Here is a 27,982-nt window from a genome sequence, read left to right as displayed (position 1 = left end):
ACAGCCTCACCAAACAGTTTGAGAAGCATGAGGAGAATAAAAATGTTGTGCTTGCATGTCTTTTGGATCCTCAATACAAGAACCATCCTCTCTCTTCTGATGATGTATTGGCCAAGGCAAAACAATGGCTGACAGAAGATATTCAAGTTCAACAGAAGGTGGTTCCTCCTGACGAAAAGAAAAGTCAAGAAGAGGTTTCTGATGTGGAAGAGCAGGATGCAGTCAGTGCAAAACTGCTAGAAAAAAAGCTAGACAGTGGATTGGAGTCAGTGGACTACTGCTGCAGTAGTGCGCCACTCACTACTGCAATCATTTTAAATCAATACTGCAGTAGTGATTTAAAATTATTGCAGTGAGTGCCCTACTGCAGCGGTAGTCCACTGACTCCAGTCCAATCCACTGTGTAGCTGTTGTGTTGCCTAGCTTTTTTTCTAGCAATTTTGCACTGACTGCAGTAGTTGCAGTGAGTGCCATACTGCAGAGGTAGTCCACTGACTCCAGCCAAATCCACTGTGTAGCTGTTGTGTTGTCTAGCTTTTTTCTAGCAGTTTTGCCCTGACTGCACTGCAGTAGTGATTTAAAATTATTGCAGTGAGTGAGTGCACTACTGCAGCAGTTTATTATGCATTAATGCACAATCAGAATGATGTGAAATTAATGTCCCTGCAATTGAAGTTTTCCTATCAGTTCTCATGCAGTTAAGGTGTGAAGAACGAGCCCTTAATGTTAAAAATGTTAATAAATAAAGTTTTACACGTTTAGTAACAGATTTATGTCATAATTTGTGTTTATTTTGCAAAATTTTAAATGTACAAAAATATCGGCCAATATCGGCCACTACCGATATGCAATGGCCAAAATATCGGTATCGGCAACGAAAAACCGATATCGGTCGATCACTAGTTAAAATCCCCCAATATCATCACTTTCCCAGCCCTTGCAACCCTTTCTATCTGTGCCAGGAGCGGAGTCTCCACCTCCTCCTTAATACTGGGATGTCTACAACAAACTCCAATGATAATCTTTGTATTACGCACACCCATGTACATTTCCACCCATACTGCTTTTGACTCATTACACTCTCCTTCAACTAGGTCCTCTTTCACACTCGCTTTGAGATCACTTCTCATATAGAGATGGACACCACCACCCCTCCGTTTTACCATGTCTTTCAGAAAGAGAGCATAGCCAGGAATATTAATAGCACAGTCATGTGAAGAATGAAGCCAAGATTCAGTAATACCAATATCATAGTTCTCCTCACCCACCAGAGCTTCCAACTCACCTATTTTGCTTGGCAGACTTCTGGCATTGGTGAACAAACACTTTAATTCATTGTTACATTTTACATTTTGGTACAAACAGTACCATTTCCAATGGTTGTTTGTAACATGGGAACCTTCTTAATAATAATGGGGAATAATGGGGACATAGTGAAAGGGAGTTCAATACCGACAGCAGAAGAGAAAGAAAGGACCACACTAGAGAGCTTAATATTTTAAAGAGAGCTAAGAAAGGGGCATTTAATCACAGAGAAAGAGTAAAGAGGGAAGTACTTAATGCATCCAGAGGATGTAAAGCTTTCACTAACTGGCAGGAAGTTCCCTTCTATCTATACAAGATTTTCTTTCTGTCCTTACAATCACCTAAATTTCAGAAAACCCAAGTCCAACATTAAAGTGTTTGTAAAGTCTTGTTTGTTTTTTTTTTTTTTTTTAAAACAAACATGGTATTACCTGCTCTGTGCAATGGTTTTGCACAGAGCAGCCCGGATCCTCCGCTTCTCGGGTCCCACGCCCGGCACTCCTGGCTCCTCCGTCCTGCTGGGTGCCCCCACAGCAAGCAGCCTACAGTGGGTCTATTCACACACAGAGCTGCGGTGAAGTCCCACCCCCTCCGTCTCCTGATTGGCTTACTGGCTGTGATTGACAGCAGCGGGAGTCAAAAGCCAATCAGCAGTATGAGTCCCCGGAGAGTCAAGGCTCCCATGGACATTGCTGGATCAAGGGGGGGTTAAGGTAAGCATTAGGGGGGCTGGAGGGGCTGCTGCACACAGAAGGTTTTTACCTTGTGCCTTTACAACCACTTTAATCCTTTCCTGCCAACAGTACATATAAGTGCGGCCTCACTGGAGTGGGCTTTTTTCCATGGGGCCATATATATGTGTATCTGTCTTTGTGCTGGAAGCTCCACACAGCCTTCTCCCAGCACAGATGCTGGAGTCTCACCGAGAGCCACTAGTCCTGTACTAACTGCTGGTTCCGGGTCACCCGATCACTGTGAGAACCTCTGATTGGCTAGCACAGTGATCAGCTACTGTGAAGCCAACCTCCCCGTTTTCTTTCTCTCTGAATTGAGGGGAGAAATACATTGCATCTCTCTCCTTGCAGCGAGAAAGAAATGACCAAACATGGTGTGTAAAAATATATTAAAAAAAAAAAAAAAATGTTCTAGATTGAGGTTTGATCTAGGTCAATGCCTGAGTTAGTGTCATGGTCAGGGTCAGGGTCAGTATATTTTAAGCAGGATTTAAAAAAACATAAAAAAAAAACATTTTTTAAATTAGCATCAGTGTCAGTTAGTATCAGTGTGTTTTAGGTAGGATAAAAAAAAAAAAAAAAGCAAAATGCGCACTATTGTTTCTGGGCTGGATTACGGGTACATACAATAACTAACATACACATATGTGATATCGCTGTGATTGTTGTGAGCAGGAGAATTTATTTTGGGTTGTTTTTTGTGGAAGGTTATGGTAGTAGCAAGAAATATATAGCTAAATTAAAAAAATGATTTTCTTTTTACTATTTTTGTCTAGTTTTCCATTGATAATAAAAAATAAATCAAAATAAAAATCAGGAGACATTCATTACTCTTTACCACCAAATAAAAGCCCAATTTGTCCTAAAAAAAAAAAGCAAAGTATAATCCACCTGGATGCACTAAGTAGTTGTAATATTATGTACAGTTGTACTAAGGCATGTCAAAATTGCAAAAATGTGTTTAGGCATTAACAATTATTTTGGTGCGAAGGGGAGTGTAAGTGTGGGAAAATAGATTGATGTACTATTTAATGTAAATTTATGTATTTTTTTAAGAATGCATAACTATATTAAATATTGCAGCTTGCCAATCTTTAGGGGAGCAGCTGTTATAGTTTTAATTTTTTATACTTTTTCTCCTTTATTTTCACCTGGTGATCTGACCAGTAACACACTTACTGTTTCAGGGTGTCTCAATTCTGGATGAAGGACTCAAAACCAATTTGAAGCTGAACTCTATATAAAGCTTCCTTAACCGTTAAAATCAACAGTTTTTACATTTTGGGATAAAGGTTTTACCTAAATGAATAAAAGCTGATCATTGTGATCCCCAATTGTCAGTGGTAAATGGTTTTTCCCAACCCTCTAACTTCTACTTTTGCTGAACAGCCTGGTCTGTTATTGGAAGTAGAAAAATAGCACATTTACAGTAAGGAATACCAAATGCAAATAAAGGAAAAAAGCCTAAAAAAAGAAAACGAATACAGCCATCACAACTGCAGTAAATATTGGTGAACTTCAATATATACCGTTTTTGGTTTTGCACTTAATACTTCTTTATGTTTTCAGCAGATAAAACAATATTTTTCCCTTCAAAGAGGTGCACATCTAATAGACCTCCTCAGGGGCTTGTTTTAAACTACCGCGGTGGTAATTCTAACAATCAAAGAAAGAATTTACAAAACAGCTGCAAGCTCATAGTAATTTGGGCTCATTAGTGCAAATCAGGGTTATTTTTAAACTCACTCAACAATATTGCTTTTTTCAAACACCTTATTAGCTTAAAGGACACATGCTTCTTTATTTAAAGAAAATGCCTAGTAATAGTCCATTTGCTACAAACATTTAAAGGAAACCCACGTCAGAAAACCTGGAAGTTTCCATTGCTGACCTATCACTCGGAAAAGGAAGATTACCTGACTGTTATGCTGAGTAACTGATATTTTGGGTCCGCTACCTAGAGAATGCAGATAAGGACTTCTGACTTACAGCATACCTGTTCTGGGTCAGTAACTCAGTAAGTACTGAGGCTAGGGGTGAGTGTAACAGCCAGGGAACTAGCTCAGCAGATGGTCAGCAGTGGCAGGCCGTATATTTGAAAGGATTATACAGTAAGACAAAAATGTTCTCTATCGTTCATTGACGGACGCAGTCTCTGTTCTTCTTAACAGTAGGGATGTCCCAAAGCAGTGCCATAAAACATGAGGGGTGGGAACAGCAGAAAAAAAATTCCCCAAAGGTGAACCATAGACAACCAGGCAACATAGAGCTCATTGAAAAAAACACTAAACACCCTCAAGGGAGAATAAAACACCCGTATACGGCAGCCTGCAAAACTTTGCGGCCAAAGGAGGCATCTGCAGATGCCAGCACATCCACCTTATAAAACTTTGTGAAGGTTTGAACAGATGACCAGGTAGCCGCCTTGCAAACCTGAACCACAGATGCCTGATGGCGAAAAGCCCAGGAAGCACTAAGCGCCCGAGTATAATGCGTCATAACAGGGAAAGGTGGAACCTGACCCTTAATTGAATAAGCTTGCACAACTGTCTGTCTGATCCATCTGGAAATAGTCACAGCAGACAGCCCTTTCTTTGGTCCATTGGTGAGAACAAAGAGCGAATCTGACTTTCGAAAAGACTCCGTAGTCGCCAAGTACACCCTGATTGCCCGAACTACATCCAAAGTATGCAGTGCAAATTTCTTAGGATGTTTAGGCTTTGGACACAAGGAGGGTAGCACAATGTCCTCATTTAAGTGGAAGCTGGAAACCACCTTCGGAAGGAAGGACGGATCCGGACGAACCACCACTTTAGCCCTGTGAACCACCAGATAGGGAGAACGACAGGACAACGCCGTCAGTTCCGAGACCCTGCGCGCAAAAGTAACAGCCACCAAGAAGGCCACCTTCTGGGATAAGGTAAGTAGGGGAATCTCCCGAATATTTTCAAAGGGAGGTTTCTAGAGAACCGACAGCACCAAATTAAGATCCCAAGGTGGCAACGGAGGTCGCACCAGAGGTGCCAAGTGTGGCACCCCCTGGATAAAGTTACGCACCAGGGAATGGTTGGCTAGTGGTCTTCAGAAAAAAATTGCTAAGACCGAAACCTGATCCTTGATAGTACTCAAGGCCAATTTTTGATCAACTCCCCGTTGAAGGAAGGACAAGATCCGATCCACCAAGTAAGAGCGAGGGGGAACCCCAAGAGACTCACACCACGCAATATACGACTTCCACATACGATGATAGATATTTCTAGAAGTCACTTTTCTCATGTAGCAGGTTTTCCAGGCCTGTGGCATGAACCACTCCGGCATCTTTGTTTTGTTGTCTTATTGTAGATAAAGGGGATGGGGGAAGGGAATGAGTGGGGTATATCTTTAGGCTTCAACTATATACACTTGGGACTTTGTTTCTGAAAAATGCCTTTTGGCGCTTCCTCGAGGCCAGCTGGCGCCAGCCAACGCCCACTATCTCTGAGAACACTCTGTATCTTAAGAGAAGTGCTGAATCCTCGACTTGTAGTCCAGAAGATCCAGGACTGTGACATTTTAGAACCAACATCACTGTTTTACTGCATCAAGTCACTGAATACTTCCCTCCTGCCTTGCACTGGCTTGAGGTAGTATGTTGTAGAATCCTGTCAAACTGTACATTCCAACTTGCACACACTGTACAATTCAGGGCCCATTAGTAGGTGCCCCCTTTAGCCTTGAACTCTTCGGGGTTCACGGTCTATGCACCCCCCTCTGTAACTTCAGGGTCCTCAACCTAGTACCCCCTCTCAGCTCGCTGGCACTGGTTCCCAGAACCTCTTCCGGAGTGGTCCCCTCTGACTCTGGCAGACCCTCAGGGGCAAGCCACAGTACTCACGACCTGTGTAGGCTTTCCTGGGACTAGACCCCTCTCACTCTCCGCAGGTTCTGAGCACACCGGATCCCCTCAGCTCAACTCGGCACTCTCTGGATTCTCAGGCGACACCCCAAGACATCCACCTCCTCAGACAGGAGGAGAGACAGCCGCATTCTCCATCCTGGGACTCTGCTCCCGCCAAAGACATTGTGTCATGTGCCACCCCCAAACTTATACCCACTCCCAGAATCCTCTGCAGCACAATCTGCCTTCTGGGGTAGTTACAAGCCTGGATGTGTCTCCTGATTGGGTTTCCTCTACCGCCCTATGAGAAGCCTCTCACAGGAGCCAGTGGGGAGACTCCCCCTTCAGCAGGCACACCTGGAAACCATGACACCCTGACTAATAAATCACAACCCTGCTGTTAGGCAGACAAGGCCCACTATACCTTTACCTAGCACCTACCTGTAGGGTGCTACACTCGCTTTAAGCAGAGTGGGAATCACTGCAGTAGCCAACCCCTGTCCTTCAGCACCTGGCTTTCAACAGCCAAGCCGTCAAAGCCAGCAACTGTAAAGCAGGATGGAAGATTGGCCCTTGAGACATAAGATCATCCCTGAGAAGAAATCTCCAAGGAACGTCTGTGACTAGCCTGACCAGGTCGGCGTTAGGGATGATCGAACGGTTCGTGTCGACCATCGGTTAATTTTTGCGGAAAATGTTCGGAATTCGGCAACCAGAACCGACCAAAATGCAATGGGACAGGAACTGGGCTTTAAAAGCATGTGATTGGACCAGAAACATCAGTAAAAGCCAATTGAGGAGGCAGTGACAGGATTGTGGTGGTGGAGAATGGACAATGTCAGCTAGAGGAGAGAGTGGAACATATTGAGGCGGTTCAAAAATCAATGGCTAATAAATGAATCATGCTGCAGTTACAACAGGATGACGGGGAGAACAGACAACGGCGGAATAACATACGACTCCGGGGTCTCTCTGAAGACATCCCAAATGCGGAATTAAGGGGCAAGCTCGGCGAAATATTCAATGACCTACTGGAACGACCCCCCACAGAGGCCATTGAAATAGACAGAGTCCATAGGGTGAGAGCTCCCCGTAGTGTGGGGGCGGATTTCCCCCGGGACGTACTAGTAAGGATCCATTTTTTTGCTCAAAAAGATCAGGGATGCACAGACCCTCGGAGGTCCGTGGGTATGATTTTTGTCCCTTTTTTTTTTTTTTCTTTCTTTTTGTGGCTGTGTTTATTGTATTCTGGGTTTTTTTTTTTTTTTGTTTTTGTTGTGTGGGAGTTGTGTTGTTTGTAAAGGTAGCCTTCTCACGGCGCGCATCTTGATTGCCCGCCCAAATAGGACGCGTCTTGGTACACAAGGTCAAAGATAGACCAAAGAAAGTCAAACACACTGACACGCCGGTAGTGGGGGGAACAGAGGGCGGAGGGGAGCGGGGTAGGGGGAAGGGGGGGGGGGGGTTACCTCCTTTAAATTTTTTTTTTTCTTTCCCTTCCCTCTCTCTCCCCTTCTCCCCTCTCCCGCCCTAGCCTCCTCTGTGCTATATGGTAGAGTATTAGTGGGAGGGGAGTAGCAGGATTTTTGCCTGTCTAGTAAGACAGGAATAGAAGACAGGGAAGGACTAGGTAAGCAGGTGGAGGTATGCAAGGAACTAAAATTACGTCCCTAAATGTCAGGGGGCTTTCGACCCCCGAAAAAAGATCACGATTGCTGCTGGACATGAGACGCAGTCGAACACAGATCGCATTTATTCAAGAAACATATTTTAAATATGAAAAAATCCCGAGGTTACAGAATAAGAATTACCCGTGGGCATACCATGCCCCATCCCAATAGCAAAGTCTAAAGGAGTTAGCATTATTATAGCAAAAGAGGTTGCTTGGACCCATATCGACACACGCTTAGACCCACAGGGAAGATATTTAATGTTAAAAGGCAAGATTGGGAATAAAATGATCACTTTGGTAAATACATACTTCCCTAACAGTAGCCAGCTGGCATTTTTATTACTTCTGACACCAATAATCCTTGAATTCCAAGAAGGCTCGCTAATTATGGGCGGGGATTTCAACTACGAGCCTATGTTGGACACGTCAATGGGAACGTCACATCTACCATACGCCCGGTTGAAAAAACTAAGTAGGGAGTTGTCCCTGCTTGGTTTAATTGATCCGTGGAGAATCATGCATCCAGAGCTGAAAGACTATACCTATTTCTCCCCATTACATAATAGGTATTCTAGGATTGATCGGATTCTGATCCCACAGAAAGAGCTTTCCAGAGTAGAGGCGTCTCAGATTGGATCTTTCTCCATGTCGGATCACTCGCCTATTCATATTATAATACATTTTGAAGCAGGCCCAAAAAGGCCACCGACATGGAGATTGAATGAACTCTTAGTACAATCAGTGGACACAAAGACGGAGATTCAGACAGAATTAGAAAGGTATTTCCAAGAAAATACGAGTGAGCAAGCGACGCCATCGAGTATATGGGAGGCACACAAGTGTGTCATCAGAGGGGTGATGATACGGTTGGGTTCCAAACGTAAACGCAAAAAAGAGAGAGAGATTGCTGAGTTACTTGCGCAGATAGAGACTTTGAGTTCAGTGCATAAAAAAACAGTGGCGAAGATACAACTGTTGCCCTTAACGAAGGCCAGGGAAAAACTCAATGAATTGCTATACGAGAAAGTTATGAGATCTTTAGTGGCACAAAAAAGACAGTTCTATGAATATTCAGACAAACCGGGGGCAATGTTGGCCCGAGCCTTAAGGGCACCGCAGAAACGAACGGTAATCAACCATATACGCGTAAAGGGGGGACAAAAAATATCTGGAAAAGCAGAAATTGCTGAGGAATTCAGTAGATTTTATAAAGGACTATATGACATCGCCTCCTCGGAGCCGGCCAGAGGGGGGGGGGGGGGGCTGGCTTCGATGAGGCGATCAATTATATCAAAAATTCGGACATGCGGGCTTTGGACCCGGACCAGGCGAGCATAATGGAGGAGAGGATCTCAGAGGAAGAGCTTAAGTTGGCCCTCGCGCAAACAAAACCACACAAAGCCCCCGGTCCAGACGGCTTCTCCCTTCTATATTATAAGCAATTTCTTGAGATTCTAAAAGCTCCTCTATTAGCGCATTTGAATTATATTGGGGAGGGAGGAAGTATGCCAATGGACTCACTAAGGGCATACATCACCCTTATCCATAAAGAAGGGAAGGACGCTACGATATGTGGAAGCTACCGCCCAATCTCCTTGCTGAATCTGGATACCAAGCTATTCGCAAGGATGATTGCGAATCGGCTTCTTCCATACATACCGAGTCTAATCCATTATGATCAGGTGGGGTTTGTCCCAACAACAGAGGCGAGGTACAATACTACCCGAGCGGTGGACCTGGTATACAATGCGCAACGATGGAAGGTGCCAATGATGCTGTTGGCCATAGACGCCGAGAAGGCTTTTGACAGGGTGGCCTGGAACTTTATCAGGGCCACCCTGACTCATATTGGCCTAGGAGAAAGAATGCTGACTTGCATCATGGCATTGTATTCTAGGCCCTCTGCGGCGGTTAGGGTAAATGGGTGGAGTTCTGACTTCTTTCAGATTAAAAATGGCACTCGACAGGGATGTCCTCTGTCCCCATTGATCTTCATTCTTGCGCTAGAGCCCCTGTTATGGAATATACGTCAAAATCCGGAAATAGCGGGACCTAATGTGGCAAAGGGGCAACATAGGGTGGTAGCGTATGCAGATGATCTGCTATTCTTTGTGACAGAGCCCGAAAAAATGCTCCCACAAATTTTAGATGCTATCAGTAAATTTGGGGAGGTATCATTCTTTAAAATAAACATATCTAAATCATCGGCACTAAATGTCTCCATACCTGCAGGAAAATATAAGAATTTGCGGCAATGTTTCCCTTTTCAGTGGAAAAATCAATCAATAGAATATTTAGGAATACATATTACTTCAAATCCTTCGGATTTGTTTGAGGTAAATTTTTCTCCACTTCTGAAGACACTAAGGACTGATGTACAGAAATGGCAGACATTGGTGTTGTCATGGTTCGGTCGTTGTAGTGCTTTAAAAATGAATGTGTTGCCCCGACTTTTGTATGTGATACAAGCGGTACCAATTACAATACCAATGGCTTTCTTTGTGCAGGTTCAAAGATTATTTCGAAATTTTATCTGGGCTAAAAAATCTCCCCGTATTGGGATGCAGATCTTAACCCTCCCGAAGGCAAAGGGAGGGGTGGGATTGCCTGACTTGTTACGGTACTATAGGGCAGCCCATCTTATGAGGGTGTATGATTGGCATTGTAACCAATCACACAAACAGTGGGTACATATGGAAAGGGAGATAATGAATTCCCCTACACCATTGGCCCCATGGACCCCCATCTTGAAAACAGATAAAATACTCTCCCACCCGACAATAGGGGCAATGCTACATATAGCAACAAAATTACAAAATCATCAAGTAGTAGCACCTCCGATCTCACCCTTGACACCTTTGGTAGGAAATTCTTCCTTTATCCCTGGGAATACCAATGGGAAAATCATAGAGCTAGCCAAGGCGGGTAGAGCACGTCTGAGGGACGTATGGACTCAAAAAGATCCACCAACTACTGAAGAGTTAATGTCATGGCCCGAAGGGAAGTTGGACATTTTTAGTGCATTTCAAATAAGACACTATTGTAAACAGTTGCAAAATAGGGGGTATATCCCAAGGCCATTAACCCCATTCGAGTCTCTATGTGAGGGTGGTGCGCGAATTGCGCATGTACTATCTTACATGTACTCGCTGTTAGGGGGTACACAGGACTTACATCGCCCGAGTTTTGTGCAGAAATGGGAGAAAGATCTTGCTGTCTCTTTTAAGCAACAACAAGTAAACAAAATCCTGAGACTCGCGCATAAAGCATCAATTGCCAGCAGATATCAGGAGATTAGTTACAAAGTACTAACCAGATGGTATAGGGTGCCGAGGATCCTTCATAAAATGGATAGAAAACATTCGGACAATTGCTGGCGCTGTGAAGAAAGTGGGTGGGACTTTGATACACATATTTTGGTCATGCCCAGCAATTGGGGAGTTCTGGAACGAGGTGGCCCGAATAATAGAGAAATTAACAACAATTAAGATAAGAGAAGATCCGGCATTGTGCCTATTACATTGTACGAGTAATTCTATTAAAAGATATAGAAATTCTATTTTGATACATCTATTGAACGCAGCGAAGGCTTGCATACCAGCTATGTGGGGACAGACACAGAGTCCAACAGTACGCTTGTGGCTCTCCAAAATAAGGGAGATTCAGAGGATGGAATCATTAACAGCAGCACGGTTAAGTATGGAAGAGCGACATAGGGTGCGATGGCAACCTTGGATGCAGTTCACATGCGCAGAGGAATACTTACAGGCAGTAGGTTAGGGGGGGTTGTGGTGGGGGGGGGGGGGGAGGACTGGAGAGGGCGGGTGAGAGGCTTTAATTTTTTTTATTTTTTTTTATTTCCCCTTCCCTCCTCTCTCCCGCGATCCTCTGCCCTGTTTTCTCTATACCTGGTGTGACAGTGGAGAAGGAAGATCTGGGTGGTTTGACAATTAGGTGGGTTATTTGGAATTTATGTTGTGTATGTCCTGTCTAGGGAGGGGGATTCTCCTCCCCCCATCCCCTTATTAATTTTTTTTTTTTTTTTTTTTTCTTCTGGTTCCGAGAAAGTATGTTTTCTTTTTCAGGTGCCGTTTTGATGTATTTTTTTATTTTTTCATTTTTCTTTTTTTTCCTCTCTCTTGTAGTAGCTCACGGATGTGTTTGGATTTGGGGGGGGCAGGCGACACGGGGGGTTAATTAATATGTTTTGGTGTGGGGTTTTTAGAAGTGTGTGGAATGTTCACGGTACCTGTCATGGGGGAGAGGTGGGAAGGGCTCCACCTCCCCTCCTCTTATGGGGGTTTTTTTTTTTCTGTGTTTTTTTCTGTGTGTCTTTGTGTGTCTGTTTTATATTATGGTGTATTCACTGTGAGGGAGAGTACAAACTTCCTTCTGCCTGTCGGGCCGAAGGTCAAAGTGCACAAACGGAAACTGAATAAGGTATTCGATTTTTTTTTTTTTGTGTTTTTCTTTTATATATTATATTTTTTTTTCTCACAGGCTGCCCTCCGTCCGGCGGACAGAAGGCCAGAGTGCAATAAGGTAATTGTATGCCGAGCCACCTCCAAAGAGGGGGGATTCTTTTTTTTTTTTTTTTTTTTTCACAGAGTATCCTCTGTCCGATGGACAGTAGGTCAGAGTGCACTAAGGGAATTTTATGGTGTGCATCCTCCAAAGGAGGGGGATTTTTTTTTTTTTTTTTTGGGTTTTGAATTGCTTGACGGGATGGGGGGGAGACTGGGTGAAGTGTTGACATAAATGTTGTTAATGTGATGTAATGTAATGTAGACATGTATTTAATATGTAATGTATTTGAAAAAACAATAAAATGTTGAGTAAAAAAAAAAAAAATTGAGGAGGCAGGAGGATGCTAGGAATGTGATTGGAGTGACTAGGGGGTCCAGAGGCCAATCAGTAGTGAATACGCCCCCCAGTATATAACATAGCCCCGCCAAATCGCTAGCACTGTAATACAGGGGCTGTGGAAGAGAGTGGAAGCAGTTCTGTTACTCCTGCTGCAAAAGTGTCATTTAGCAATTATTAGTGTGAGGAAAGGGATATTTAGTGTAGTTAGGGTACTATATACCACTATAGTTAGATTCAAAAATCTAGTTTCTGTAGGGAAAGTGTTACGTGTCAGGGTGACTGTAATGTAGTGTAGGGTGAACTGACTGACTGCTATGCCAGGCAGAACTCATCCATGTCAGGGTGACCGCCATAAGAAAAAGATTGTTTGTCTTAGAATTGCAGTAGAGCAGGGTTGTGGCTCTGCTCCTGTCACATCTAGGCGTTTTTGTTTCAGGCGTTTATTGGGCTTTTTTGTGGACGTCTTGGAGGCAGGCATGGCATCTGAACTTCTGTGTAGGGGTATATATACACACAGACACACATATATGTATATATACACATACACACATATAGGTGTAATAGGAGCGGAACCCCATCCATGCGCTAATTAAATTATTTGCAGGGATGTGGCTCCGCTCCTATCACACCTATATGTGTGTATGTGTATATATATATATATATATATATATATATATATATATATATATATATATATATATATATGTGTGTGTGTATATACCCCTATACAGAAGTTCACATGTCATGCCTGCCTCCAAAGACACCCAAAAAATGCCCAATAAACGCCTGCAATAACACACCTGGGCGTTTTTGTTGCAGGCGTTTATTGGGCATTTTTTGGGCGTCTTTGGAGGCAGGCATAACATCTGAACTTCTGTATAGGGGTATATATACACACACACATACTGTATATGTATATATACACATACACACATATAGGTGTGATAGGAGTGGAGCCACATCCCTGCGCTAATAAAAATTCTAAGAAAAATTATCTTTTTTTTCTGGTTCTGGACATGCTACAAAGCTGAAACTTCACAGGTACACTTTTTAGACCCCCCAGACACTAAATCCAAAGAAATCTCTTTTTTTTTTTCAATAATTTTTTCAATAATTGGCTCTCTATCAAAAACGACAATTTTTAAGAACTTTTTTTTTGTGTGATTAATAGTCCCTGGGGCATGACCCAGAACCCTAGGCACTTTTTAGGGGCATTTATTGGGTTTTAGGGCTTCAAAATGGTGTTTTTTGATTACCGAAGTTCGGGTCCCATTGATTTCAATGGGGTTCTGGAATCCGGCCCCGAACTTTCGGGAAGTTTGGGTGTTCTAGTCGAACCGAACTTTTGAAAAGTTCGATCATCCCTAGGACTCGGCGTACCAAGCTCGGCGAGGCCAGTCCGGTGCCACAAGGATGACCGAAATCCCTTCCGCCTCGATTCTGCAAAGAAGTTTTAGCAGCAACTTGAGAGGAAAGGCATACATTAACCGACACTGACCCCACGGAGCCGCACTTTCTTTTTGATCTGAAATGCCAACAGATCCACTTCTGGAGTGCCCCAATGAAGGCACAACTGCTGGAACACCTCCAGATGGATAGACCATTTCCCTTGATCCAAGGTCTGCCGACTGTAGTAATCCGCCTGCCAATTTTCCACTACTGGAATGTGAACAACGGAGAGAGCTGGAACAAAGCGTTCCACCCACCGAAGGATGCCTGCCACCTCCAAGGCCACAAGGACACTTCTGGTGCCCCCCTGGTGGTTGATATAAGCCACGGCTGTGGCATTGTCCGATTGAATGTGCACTGGACAGCCCTGAAGGTACACTAGGTGGACTAGGCAAAGCCTGATCGATCTCAGCTCCAAAACATTGATCGGTAACCTGGATTCTTCCAGGGACCAGACCCCTTGAGCAGAAACCTTGCCGAGAACACCTCCCCACCGGACAGACATCCGTGGTGAAAACTGTCCAATATAGGGGAGGAAGGATTTTCCTTGTTTGAGCGTCGGGACCGAAGCCACTATATCAGGGACCCCTGGTCACCTGGCTCAGCTGGATCTGGTTGTCCAGGGAATTTGGATCTTTGTTCCATTTGAGAAGGATTTCCTTCTGGAGGATTCTTGTGTGGAATTGAGTGAAAGGGACCACCGGACAGACATCCGTGGTGAAAACTGTCCAATATAGGGGAGGAAGGATTTTCCTTGTTTGAGCGTCGGGACCGAAGCCACTATATCAGGGACCCCTGGTCACCTGGCTCAGCTGGATCTGGTTGTCCAGGGAATTTGGATCTTTGTTCCATTTGAGAAGGATTTCCTTCTGGAGGATTCTTGTGTGGAATTGAGTGAAAGGGACCACCTCGAAGGACGACATCATCAGTCCCAGAACTCTCATACAAGTCCGAAAGGGTGACCATTTGCTGGACAGCAATAGCTGAATCACAGTCTGGAGTTTTTGAAGTTTGTCCGGAGGAAGGAACACCCTGGCTGAGGACAAGTCCAAAGTCAGACCCAGATAATCTAGTCTCATGGAAGGTACCAGGGACGACTTCTGAAGATTCAGAATCCACCCGAACTCCTCCACACTTCTCATGGTGACCTCTAAGTTTGTCACCAGCGCCATGGGAGACTCTGCACGGAGAAGCAGATCGTCCAGGTAACCCAGGACCGATATCCCCCGCTGGTGTAACAAGACTAGGACTGGAGCCAACACCTTTGTGATGACCCAAGGAGCAGAGGCGAGACCAAAGGGTAACGCCACAAACTGATAGTGATCCTCTCCTATGGCAAAACGCAGGAACCATTGATGTCCTGCACATATTGGGATGTGAAGGTAGGCATCTTTGATGTCTATGGAGGCCAGGAAATCCCCCTGATGTAGGGCAGCAACCAGCGTGCGAACGGACTCCATCTTTAATTTTTGAACTCGCACGAAGCAATTCAGTGCCTTTAGGTCTAGAATCGGACGCACCTTGCCTTCCTTCCTGGGGACCATAAACAGGTTTGAGTAAAAGCCCTGAAAGCGTTTCGAATACGGAACTATTACTTCTTGTTGTAACAGGTCCTGTACCGCCCCAAAGAGAGCCTGTAAACTATTCGGGGACAGTCACACATTGGAAGGGAAGAACCTTACTGGAGGGACGGATCGAAACTCGATCTTGTAACCGGACCGTCTGACCTCGTGAACCCACTTGTCTTGTATCCGGGATAGCCACAGGTCTGGGAATCGGCAAAGATGTCCCCCCACCCCACATACGGGTGAGGGCGCACCTTCAGGCTGAAGGGGTCTTATCCGCAGGTCTGGAGATACCCGATTTCTGTTTGCCAGACCAGGGTCGCTTGGAGCCACCCGAGGGGGCCTTGAAGGACTTTGATCCCTTATCAGTTGACACTGAGGGACGAAAAAAATGTCTGTGTGCTGAAAATGAGGGACCCCGTCTACAACGAGGGTCCTTGCCCTTGTTAGCCTGTGGGTGAATGGCACTCTTACCCCCTGTAAGACCCTTTAAATGTCATCAAGGGTAGCCCCAAACAGGCAATCACCTTGAAAAGGTAGATCAGACAACGCCTTCTTTGAGGTCTGATTCTCAGACCAGCATTTTACCAAAGTATACGCCGGGTGACCACTGCCAAAACGGACAGTTGGGCCAATAGTGGAGACGCATCCAGCGAGGCATTGCAAACAAATTGCAACCCCTGAACCAACTGGTCCGCAAGCTCCGCAAAGGCAGGGGGGAGTTGTTCCCCCTCCAGGTCACGGTGTAGTAACTTAGCCCATTCAGTCAAGGTTTGTGACACAAGGGCAACAGTAAACACCAGTCTTAGGGCAGACCCCGCCAGGGAGTACATATTGCGGGCCACAGACCCCGCCTTTCTATCCACTGGATCCTTAAAGGACAGGAATCCTCCACTGGAATCATGGTAGCTTTATTCAGTCTGGAGGTCAGAGGGTCCACCATAGGTGGCATGGTCAACTTTTTAATAAGGGACCTCTCAAAGGGGTAGCGTCTACCGATCCACTTAGGCACCCCAGGGGGACGCTTTTGGGCTGTCCCACTCTTTTTTGACCATGTTGTCAAAATACGCAGGAAAGGGAAAAACTTTTGCCACTCTGGATGGCTTGTGAGTGCCGAAAGTAACCTGCGCCACAGTCGCAGTCGCTGCTGCGTCCTCCATTTTTAGTGTCTCAGGCACAGATACAACCAGTGCGTCCACCAGCGCCTTTTCTTAAGCAGTGACGGAGGGAGAGGTAAGTATATAAAGGGGTAGGGAATTGGCGCTGCCCAAGGGGATAATGGTGTAAATATATTAGATATCACAAATAAATATTGTGTAATAATCTTAAAACAATGTAAAATAATAATATCTCTCAAATCCTCAAATTATTAATAACCACAATACATATAAATATAAGGTGACTGGTGATATAGAAGTGATATAGTGACGTGCAATGGATAAGATATGAAACCAATAAAAAATTATATATATATATATAAAAACACGTATAATAATTGATAACTCCGTTAATTGACACAATGTGAATGAATAAATAAAAATAGATATACAGTATGAATAAATCTAAATATATTCAATTTTAAATACTGTGTTTATTATAAAGGTGATCTATGTATATAAGCACTAAAGTGCACAGTGAATGGTGAATCCAAAAACGTGCGTAGTGTATAACTGGCAAATGTATACACTAATAAAGTGCCCAGTGATAAGCGTGTGGGAAATATATTCCCAAAATATCAAAGCAGCAGAAAAATTAGTGCAGATAAATAAGTGCAAACCACTCCTTAATCAAAAGTGTATCTCAAATTAATTTTAACGCATAAAAGATGCGACATAACAAATAAAGTTCATATAATGGAGTGCTTGATCTTCTAGTGGTGCTGGCACCCAATCTTGGTGCACTAGGATAGGTGCTCAAAGTGGATGGTGAAATAGATTGCACTCACCAGAGTGCCCAACCCCACACAGGGGTATTGGGCAGGGTATATTGTACTGTAAGCCACAGCAGGAAACTAAGTTCCTAAAGGTCATCTACTTCTGTGTTCCTCTGTATGGGGGAGAGGGAAGGGACCCTGCTGTTCTCCAGTCCTCCGTTTGTTGGTGGGTAATGCTCCGGTGGTGTAGTGTATAGGATAAATAAGGGGTGAACATATAGCGTAATTCCGTATGGTAAGTTTATTTTAAACGCATAAAAAAAGGGGTACTCACATTGCAGTAGAATATAATCAGCGTGAATAGTGTGTCTCACTCAGAGACCAAACAAAAGGCCGGCAATAGCGTGTTGTACTCCGGAACGCAATACGTTCCACGAAAGATCCGGAAGTGACGCAACTACGCTGTACACGTCTCGTCATAGACGTCTTCAGCAGCGGAGAGAGAGGTGTCATCCTCACTATCAGAGGAGACAGGGTGCGAGGTAGTAGACCCGGCAGGGAGACCCACTTCTGAGGTGGCTGAATCAGATTCAGAATCTGACACATCAGTTGAGGCAGGGATAGGCGGGTTGCGTTTTTTGGCACTTTGCCCCCTTAAAGGCCACCTCCACCCCACAAAAGATTCCAGGACCGCTGACAGTGCATCTATGGATGGCTGGGATCCGGAGGGCCCTGCAGCCTCCGAGAGGGGGTCAAGTGGGGAAACGTGTTCCACAGGGTCCATGTCGCACCAGGGGAACCCGCAGAAAAAAATTGAGGAAAAACACTGTTTAGGAACATCCCACCTTGCTATAGCACCCCCAAGAGCTCAGGCACAAAACACTGAAGACCCCCAGCAGAGAGAGAGAGTCCCCCCAGACTCAAAAAGAACGTCCCTAGGGCCATTGATTTCAATGGCCGCCATTGATTTCAATGGGAAACCACGGCAAACTGGCCGCTGGTCTACAAAAACATGGCCGTCGATCTTCTTAGCACATGGGCTACAAGAAAATGGCAGCCCCGCGCAGCCTGCGGAGCTTCTGGGGGCCCTCGAGGGGACACCCCAGCCTCCTTGATGGGATCGACAGGATGGAGGGCCCCGGTAGTGACAAACAAGTACCCCCAGCATGAACGATCATCCAGTTGCCGGCAATGCACCCCCCCCACCCCCATCGTTGGCATGAAGCCCCCTCCCAAACCCCGTGGGTAGCTTTAAGTGTCTCATAGCCCCAGTAAGTGAGGGGAGGGGGGCAGAGGGGGGATAGGTAAGGTGGTGTGCGTGACAGGACAGAGGAACTCAGGGTCTGACCGCGCCCACCCCAAAACCCACCAGGGGGAGAGGGGGGAACAATTACTCACCATACCTGGAACTGGCGGGCGCTATCTCCTCTAGAAAAAAACTTTTGCCAGGACCAGAGATCCCAGCAAGGAACTATTTCCTTACTTCTGACTAGGCAGAGAAAAAAACTGACATCCTGTAGCAGAGAGAGGGAGTATACCTCCTGGGACTGCCCATAGACGTAGCCAGAACTTTTTTCTGCCTAGCCTCCTACTCCTTTAGGGGGCAGTATAACCCTACTGTTAAGAAGAACAGAGATTGCGTCCGTCAATGAACGATAGAGAAAAAAAAATTGTGGAAGGAAAATGAGAGAATATTCTCACCTTTCTCTGACTTTCCTAGAACAGGCGGTGATGTCATCCTCCTGTTGACAAGATCTCTGGGAATACTAAGCAGCCCAAATCTCACAAGAAGACATGCAGCACAGTGCAGGATCATCTTCTTGAGATTTGGGTCACTCATAATTTTCAAAAATATGGCCAAAAGGTGCATGATTTCACCTTTGATATGCGCTGCGACAGGAAGCCATAGAAAGATAATGTCTTTGCACCTTTATCCAGTGTTTTAGGTAGGGGGGGGGGTACTTTAATTAAGTAGACTTTGTCACTGAGGTGCAAGGTGTGCTTAAAAGTGTACCACTGTCCCGTAGAGCTTGCTGTGTGTTGACTTCTTAGGCCTCCCTTTGATTACCTGCAGACAGTTGCTGGGAGTTTTTCACGTATCCCTCCTGACTCCCATTTGCTCGTTACTCAATAAACAGACCAGGGTATTTGATTTTTTATATTTATTGTGGAACTTGGATGGGAGAAGGGAATAGTGGGATACTCCAACTGAACTACTCACAGTAGATGAGGACAACTCTCACTTGGCCTCACTGGATTACTTGTGGAAACACTGCTTTTACCATACTGCCACTTGTATGGAAGAATTAAGTCTTTTTGCTCTGTCTAGTAGCAGACTTGATGCAACTAAGTTATCTTCAGGACACTCTCTAGCATCCCCTTGATTGACTGACACCTGTCTACTGACTCTTCCACTTAAGAGATGGCCCTCACATGACAGACCCCGTGACAGAGATCTGTACTCGCCATAGGCAGAATCAGATCCTTTCCAGTGTCTCCTTTCTAGTCCACTCTGCAGGACATCTAGGCTCAGCTCCTGTCTGAATTTCAGTCCCTCAGGTCGACTACCCAAGGCTACATGGCAGTTTCTACAGGGGAGGGGCAGCTGCCCCTTCCCCTTGGGACCCCGATTTTCAGTCGAAGACCCTGAGCACATGTGCCCTTGGCATTTATACAGTCACCCAACATGCACTGAGGCACTTTCTTCTGCCAATTACCAGGGCTGTAACAATGCCTGTGCCCTTATTTGTCAGGTTTCCTCCCACTGTCCAATATGCCTCCCTTTTGGACCATTGCGAAACATTCAGACAAGCTGAACTGCACCTGAGCACCATGAGCAGACTCTATTAATAGATCCTGCTCCCTGGTTGGCAGAGAGCACTCAAAATTTACCTAGCAACCTTCCTGGTAAGCAGAAAGACCCAAAAACTACCTAGGAGGGTGCTACATCCACCCCCGTTAATTTGTGCCATGTCCTCATTTGCTCTGGGCATCCGCCCCTACAAAAATATCTGTACAAATATCTACAAGGAGTATCCCACAAACTTGGAAAAGGGGAAAAAGGGAAGTAACATATGTACAAGGCCATGTGTGTATGGATCGAACTCTGTAACAGTAGACTTACCCTTTAAAAAAAGGTTGAGGTACTTCAGTTAAATAAATGTAAATGTAGATTGCATTTTAAAGGTAACTCTGTTTAATATTTATCACAATCTAAGATAATCATATATTGTATTGCAAATGGCCACTGGATTACTGCTCAAAATGTCAGATACTCACTTTTCTGACTCTGCCACAAAGTCAAATTTTACGATTGCCTGTGCCACGGGGGAGAGATCCTGCTGAGCAGAGAAAGAATTATTATAATGAAAATAGGATATTGTGAGAATTAAAACAGCACTTCAGCCACCCTTTTATCACCGGTTTTCAGTAGTGTCTACCCCTGTCAGGTTTTTCTTCTATCGTCCAATCATGTGCCAGCAAAAATGTGTTTTTTTTCCCTTGCATGTGATTGGCTATTCTTTGTAAAGTTCGGTTTTACCCCGTTTACTAAGCTCTGGAGCAACTGCACTTGCAGAGTGCACATTCTATTTGCCTTTAGTAAATCAACCCCATAGTCTCACTTTCTACCACAATGACCATTGCCATTGGAGCAAAGAGTGGTAATCTGAAATTGTACAGTTGTCAGGGGAACAGAGGAAGAAGGAAAATCTTTTAAGGTAATTTATAAAGGCTTTAGGTTTGTTTTGTTGTAGTTTAAGTTTGCTTGTTTTAATATAATTTTACTATCAATACAATATGGGTTTTAAAAAATGGGCATGTAACAAAAGACAAAGGATTCCCAGAACACTATGGATTAGCTCATTAGAGCAGCTTGCTTTGAGGCTGATTGAAGTCAACTGATAAGGGACAAGTCACTGTCATGCCTTTGAGTTCCTAGAACAACTAGTTTCTTTCAGTACAGCCAAGACTGATATAATACCAATGATGTGAAATCACTGTAAAGCCTAATAATTAAATGAATACCCACTGCCTGCATTTACTATTGTATTAGAAAAAATTGTGTGCTAATTAGTAAATTAACCCCGCAGCTGCAATATACACCCCAATCTTTTATAACAGAATATGCAGATACTATAAAAATTACAGGAATCTACCTTGCTGCACTGTAAAGTCTGTGTCTGCAATCTTTAGAATTATTTAAAGCAGTTCCCATGCATACATGCCAGTTTTATTATGCTGTAGAGAAGAATCATTTCTCTCTGAATGGAAGCAGTAGTCTCTATGTAGAGGTCTGACATGCCCCCTACTGAGTCAGATCTAGAGATCTCCAACCAGCAGTGGGCATGAGGTTTACTGATTTGCATAGTATTAGGTATGACTCAACAAGAGGTTAGTCAGACAGACCTCTGCAGAGAGACCACTGCTTCCACACAGAAAGCTAGAGTCCTTCATAGAAGCATGCTGGCAAGGGACAGGCTTTTCTACTTTCTAAAGGAAACAAGCATACCTTTTTTTAAGGGCACCTAATATTTGATCCCCTGCAGATTTTGTAAGTTTCCCAAACTTACAAAGAAATGAAGGGTCTATAACCTTTATCATAAGTGTATTTTATGTGATAGAGACAGAATATCAACCAAAAATCCAGAAAAAAAAGCACATGATATAAAAGTTATAGAGTTGCAGTTCAGTGAGTTAAATAAGTATTTGATCCCCTACTAACCATCAATGATTGGCTACAGTATGTGCTCATGTAGTACACAAATTAGTCCTGTCAATTCAAGAAGGTGTTATGAACGACAAATTGTTATGCGTTTAGAAGACACCAGTCCACAGAATCTCTTTCTTCCCTTCAAACCTCACAATCATGGGACCCATGGAAGATCTGTAAAGAAGAGTGGACCAAAATCCCTCCTGAGATGTGTGCAAACCTGGTAACCTACTACAAGAAACGTCTTACCCCTGTGCTTGCCAACAAGGGTTTCTCCACCAAGTACTAAGCCATGTTTTGCTTGGGAATCAAATACTTATTTTACTCACTAAACTGCAACTAAGTTTATAACATTTGTGTTGGGTTTTTCTGGATTTTGTTGATATTCTGTCTCAAACATTTGAAATACACCTATGATAAAAATTGTAGACTTCATTTCTTTGTAAGTGGGTAAACTTATAAAATCTGCAGGGGATCAAATAATTATTTTCCCCACTATATACACTGCTCAAAAATATTAAAGGAACACTGAAAACACATCAGATCTCAATGGGGAAAATTATCATGCTAGATATCTACACTGATATGGACTGGGTAATGTGTTCATAACAAAAGGATGCCACATCAATTGATGGAAAAATGGATTTTTGTAAGATCTTACCGTAAAATCCTTTTCTCTTAGCTCATTGACAGACGTAGTCCTCGGTGATTCAACACCCTCGGGTTATGCTGCCCTCCACAGGAGTAGGACTAGACAGGAAAGAAAATGCTCTGGCCACACCCTAGGGGCAGTCCCCGAGGGTATATCCTCTCTCTCTCTGCTACAGCAAATCAGTTATGTCACAAAGCAGTGTCTAGAGAATTTAACCCAACCCAACTCCAAAACAGAGGGGCGGGTACTACGTCTGTCAATGAGCAAAGAGAAAAGGATTTTACGGTAAGATTTACAAAAATCAATTTTTCTCTATCGCTCATTGACAGACGTAGTCCTCGTGATTCAACACCCTCGGGATGTCCCAAAGCAGTACCACAAATGAGGGGTGGGAAAATGGAAATCAAATCCAATCTAGAAGGCCCAACTGGTGCCAACTAGAAGTTTACAATGCTCATCCTCAGTGATGAGACTCAACAGAAATTTTTCAACAGAAAAAAACCCTCGAGGTAGACCACCGGTCTCTTCAAATTGCGGCCTGCAAAACCTTGCGGCCAAATGAGGCATCCGCCGATGCCATCACATCAATCTTATAAAATTTTGTAAAGGTATGTACCGACGACCAGGTGGCCGCCTTACATACCTGGACCACTGACGCCTGATGGCGGAAGGCCCAGGAAGTACTGAGCGCTCAAGTGGAGTGCGCCTTAACAGGGAACGGAGGACTCCGACCCTTAATAGAATAAGCCTGTACCACCGTCTGTCTGATCCATTTGGAGATAGTCGCGGCAGATGCAGGCAACCCCTTTCTGGGGCCATCCGGGATCACAAAAAGTGAATCCGTCTTACGGAACGATTCCGTCGCCTTCAGGTGTACCCTGATTGCCCGAACCACATCCAAGGAATGCAACGCATGTTCCCGAGGATGATTGGGCTGAGGACACAAGGAAGGTAGTACAATATCTTCATTCAGATGAAAATCTGAAACCACCTTTGGAAGAAAGGATGGCTTAGGATGAAGCACTACCTTATCCCTATGAATCACTAAGTATGGGGACTGGCATGATAATGCAGCCAGTTCTGACACCCTGCGTGCAGAAGTGATAGCCACCAAGAAGGCTACCTTCTGGGATAAAGTAAGCAAGGGAATCTCCCTGATGTTTTCAAAGGGAGGTTTCTGTAGAACCGACAAAACCAAATTAAGATCCCAGGGCGGTAAGGGCGCGCGGACTGGTGGAGCCAGGTGCCGCACCCCCTGGATGAAATTCCGCACCAAGGACTTGGTAGCTAAAGGTTTCTGAAAGAAGATAGCTAATGCTGAAACTTGACCTTTGATGGTGCTCAAGGCTAGTTTCTGCTCAACTCCTTTTTGCAGAAAGGCCAATATTCGAGTCACCGAATAGGTACGTGGAGGAATCCCTTGCTGGAAGTCTCTTTCCTTGCTTTAATAAGGGTAGGAATAACTGAAGCTGACAACCCTCTGTCCTTCAGTACCTGGGTCTCAATGGCCAGGCCATTAAAACCAGCGACTGTAAAGCACGATGGAAGATTGGTCCTTGAGACCGCAGACACTCCCTGAGACGAAGTTCCCAAGGAACGTCCGCGACTAGCATGTCCAAGTCGGCCAGACCGGCTTGACGAGGCCAGCCTAGAATTTCTAGGACCACTGGCGCTGACTGGATCTGAACCAGGCGGCCCTAGAGCTATCTGGCCCCGACCATCCGACAAAGTCTGCTCGTTCTCTGTTCCCACACATTTATCAGACACCTGATTCCTGTCAGGAACGGTGATCTCTCCTGGTTGAACCTCAGGGACCGAAGTCACATGGCTAGAGGCTTCTTGGTCTGTCTGTTCAACCGGATCCGATTCTTGTGGGGAACTGAGACTAATCTTTGGAAAAGGTAAAGAAAAAGATCTGTACAGGGAACGGTAACTGCCGCTCCCTGTAGTACTTAAATGTTGGAAGGGAAGAATCGCACCGGTAGCAGTGATCGATGCTCGATCTAATGCCCTGAATACCGGTGAAGACGTCCCCCCACCCTCAAACCGGGTGGGGGCGCACCTTCAGGCTGTGTAATCCTTTGCTTCAGGTTTGGCTGAGTCGGTCTTTTGTTTGTCCGACCAGCCCTTCTTGAACCCTCCTGGAGGAGCCTTGCCTTTCCCGCTTGTTCCAGCCGGGCGTACGAACCCTTTATGGGCGGTAAAGAAAGGTCCTCGCTTGTTACGAGGTCCCTTAGCTTTAGCAGCCTGTGGCAAGAAAGTGCTCTTGCCCCCAGTGGCATCCTTAATGATCTCACCTAGGGTGGCCCCAAATAGGCGATTCCCCTGAAAGGGGAGATTCGTCAAGGTTTTTTTGGAACCCAGGTCCGCTGACCAGCATTTTAACCACAGCACACGTCTGAGGATAACCGCTGACATAGATGCATGCCCTAATAGGGGGGTAGCATCCAAGGCTGCGTCACAGACAAACTGTAGCCCTTGTATAATCTGTTCCATCAATTCAGATGTTCCCTGGGGGATATCTTTCCCCTTCAGGTCCTGACGCACCAATCTAGCCCATTCCGTAAGTGTCTGGGAAACCAGACCAATGACAATTACTGATCTAAATGCTGACCCTATCAGGGAAAAGATAGTGCGGGACTCCACTTCCACCTTCCGATCCACCGGATCCTTAAAGGACGAAGTGTCCTCTACTGGAATAACCGTGGCTTTATTCAGTCTGGAAATAGGTGGATCCACCACTGGTGGTACCGTCCATTTCTTAATGAGGGATTCCTCAAACGGATAGCGTCTAGCAATATGTTTGGAAATAGTAAAGGTACGCTTAGAATGCTCCCATTCTTCTTTAATTTTATTACCAAAACACTTGGGTACAGGAAAAACCTTCACCGTTTTGGTGGGTTTGTTAGTACCAAAGGGAATCTCTGTTTCAGTTGCCTCTGCCGGTAAAACCTCAAGTCTTAAGGTTTCCCGAACCGCCACAACTAGTGCGTCCACCAATGCTTCTTCCTGAATTATGGCGGAAGTATGAACGTCCTCCTCACTGTCTGAAGGAACTTTACCTGAGACAACAGCCCTTGCAGAGGGACCTGCAGCTGCAATGACCATCTCAGACTCTGAGTCTGAAGTGTCAGATGATATAGGGGTAGGCGGAGGTCGCTTTCTTGACCCCCGTTCCTGACAGGCCGCCTCCACCCGAGCCACCATAGACTCCAAAACTGCTGTAAATGCATCCATACTCTGTGCACCGGCGGGTCCCGTGGCCCCCTCGAGGGAAACAGGTGGGGGTACTTGTGTGGCAGGGTCCATGATAATTCCAGTTACTACCCGGAAAATTCAATCCAAAATAAAACCTTTTTTTTTTTTTTCTCAGACCCCCAGCGCCACAAAGCCCCTCAGTGTTACCTGCTAGGGATCCCTATCGAGCGAGAGAGAGAGATAGACCCCCAGGCTCACCACTTGATGCTCAGAGTTCACTGCAACTAGTCTCAGCACTGTCTCGAACAGACAGGAAGTCTCTTGGCTGGCTGCCCGGGAAGAAAGGAGGCGGCTCCGCCCCTCTGTACGCCTTCCGGCGCCTCCCCTAGCTCCACGAGGTGTTTGGGTCACCTCAAACATGGCCGCCCCCATGCTGAAGACACGAGGCTACGCCAAAATGGCGGCCTCGTGCGATCTACGGCGGTCTGTTACAGGATAGCGGCGTGACTGCAGAGTATCTTGGCATCACAAAACCTTTCTCTTCATGGAGATCAACTTGGCCGGCGGTACCGGACCCTGGCGGACCGTGTGGCCGTCGGGAGGCATGCTTTATAGCTGGAGGAATGACCTGGAAAGCCGCATACATGTCCTGTGGCTTCTGACAGGTAGGATACTTTCTCTTATCACAGTAAGATTCCAGTACTGCCACTGATTACAATCATTTAAACATACTTGCAATTAGATTGTCAGCTCCCAAACCAAGCCTCCTGGCTTTTTGTACACAAAAATCACACTCAAAATAGGGGGATCTGTGCCATGTTATAGGATAGAGGGGAACCCATCCTTACCATACAGAGAGGGGCCCGCGTTCACCACAGGACCCGTCAGGGGAAATGGGGGAACATACTACTCACCGTACTGGAACCAGGCGGGCGCCAACTCCTGACAGTACCCCTCTCCACCGAAGTTGGAGGGCTGTCGACCAACACGGGCGCCGTGACTCATGGTCTTTGGCGTTTCAGCGAGACGTTTAACTCGCAGGGTCAGTCCCCGTCCAGTGGGACTATGTCGCGGCGACCCAGCGCGGAGCTATGGCCTGCACGCGCTCGTAGGCTGAACTGGGGTGACCACTGGATCTCAACATCCCGCCCGTCGCCCAGTTCAGCTTTCTTGCTTGAAGATCTCACAGGAACACTGGAGAAAAAAGCTGTCTAAAAAAAAAATCTTTCCAAGAAAAAAATCCTGCCAGGACCAAAGATCCCAGCAAGGTATCTAGGTCCTTACTCCTGACTAGACAGAAAAAAACTGATTTGTTGTAGCAGAGAGAGAGAGGATATACCCTCAGGGACTGCCCCTAGGGTGTGGCCAGAGCATTTTCTTTCCTGTCTAGTCCTACTCCTGTGGAGGGCAGCATAACCCGAGGGTGTTGAATCACCGAGGACTACGTCTGTCAATGAGCGATAGAGAAATTAAAATTTTCAACCTACAGAGAGCTGAATTCAAAGACACCCCAAAAATCAAAGTGAAAATATTATGCAGCAGGCTAGTCCATTTTGCTGAAATTTCATTGCAGCAACTCAAAATGGTACTCAGTAGTTTGTATGGCTCCCACGTGCTTGTATGCATGCCTGACAACATCAGGGCATACTCCTAATGAGATGATGGATGGTGTCCTGGGGTATTGCCTCCCAGATCTGGACCAGGGCATCACTGAGGTCCTGACCAGACTGAGGTGCTCTATTTGATTTAGGTCAGGCGAGCGTGGGGGCAATTCAATGGTATCAATTCCTTCATCCTGCAGGAACTGGCTGCATACTCTCCACACATGAGGCCAGGCATTGCTGTGCACCAGGAAGAAGACCGGACCCACTGCACCAGCGTAGGGTTTGACAATGGGTCCAAAGATTTCATCCCGATACCTAATGGCAGTCAGGGTGCTATTGTCTAGCCTGTAGAGGTCTGTGTGTCCCTCCATGGATATGCCTCCCCAGACCATCACTCACCTACCATTAAACCGATCATGCTGAAAGATGTTACAGGCAGCATAGTGTTCTCCACGGCTTCTCCACATCCTTTCATG

At 45.4% G+C, this 27,982-nt stretch overlaps 1 protein-coding gene across 8 annotated transcripts in view; it reads right to left on the bottom strand.

The window, feature by feature from the left end:
* The window catches only part of SORBS3 (sorbin and SH3 domain containing 3), a 125,752-nt gene that overhangs the window by 37,375 nt on the left and 60,395 nt on the right, over nucleotides 1–27,982 (bottom strand). For 6 of the 8 annotated variants that reach the window (XM_082255777.1, XM_082255775.1, XM_082255781.1 and 3 more), the window contains exon 10: nucleotides 20,621–20,682. In XM_082255777.1, the coding sequence (XP_082111903.1) occupies nucleotides 20,621–20,682 (62 nt within the window). The remainder of the gene's footprint in view (nucleotides 1–20,620; nucleotides 20,683–27,982) is intronic. The other 2 variants (XM_082255779.1, XM_082255780.1) reach the window with 1 other exon arrangement.

Source organism: Pelophylax lessonae (assembly GCF_965119305.1).
Source record: "Pelophylax lessonae genome assembly, chromosome: 4".
Taxonomy (NCBI): Eukaryota; Metazoa; Chordata; class Amphibia; order Anura; family Ranidae; genus Pelophylax; species Pelophylax lessonae.
Note: the sequence above shows the minus strand (reverse complement) of the source record. Positions and strands in the feature narration are given on the sequence as shown.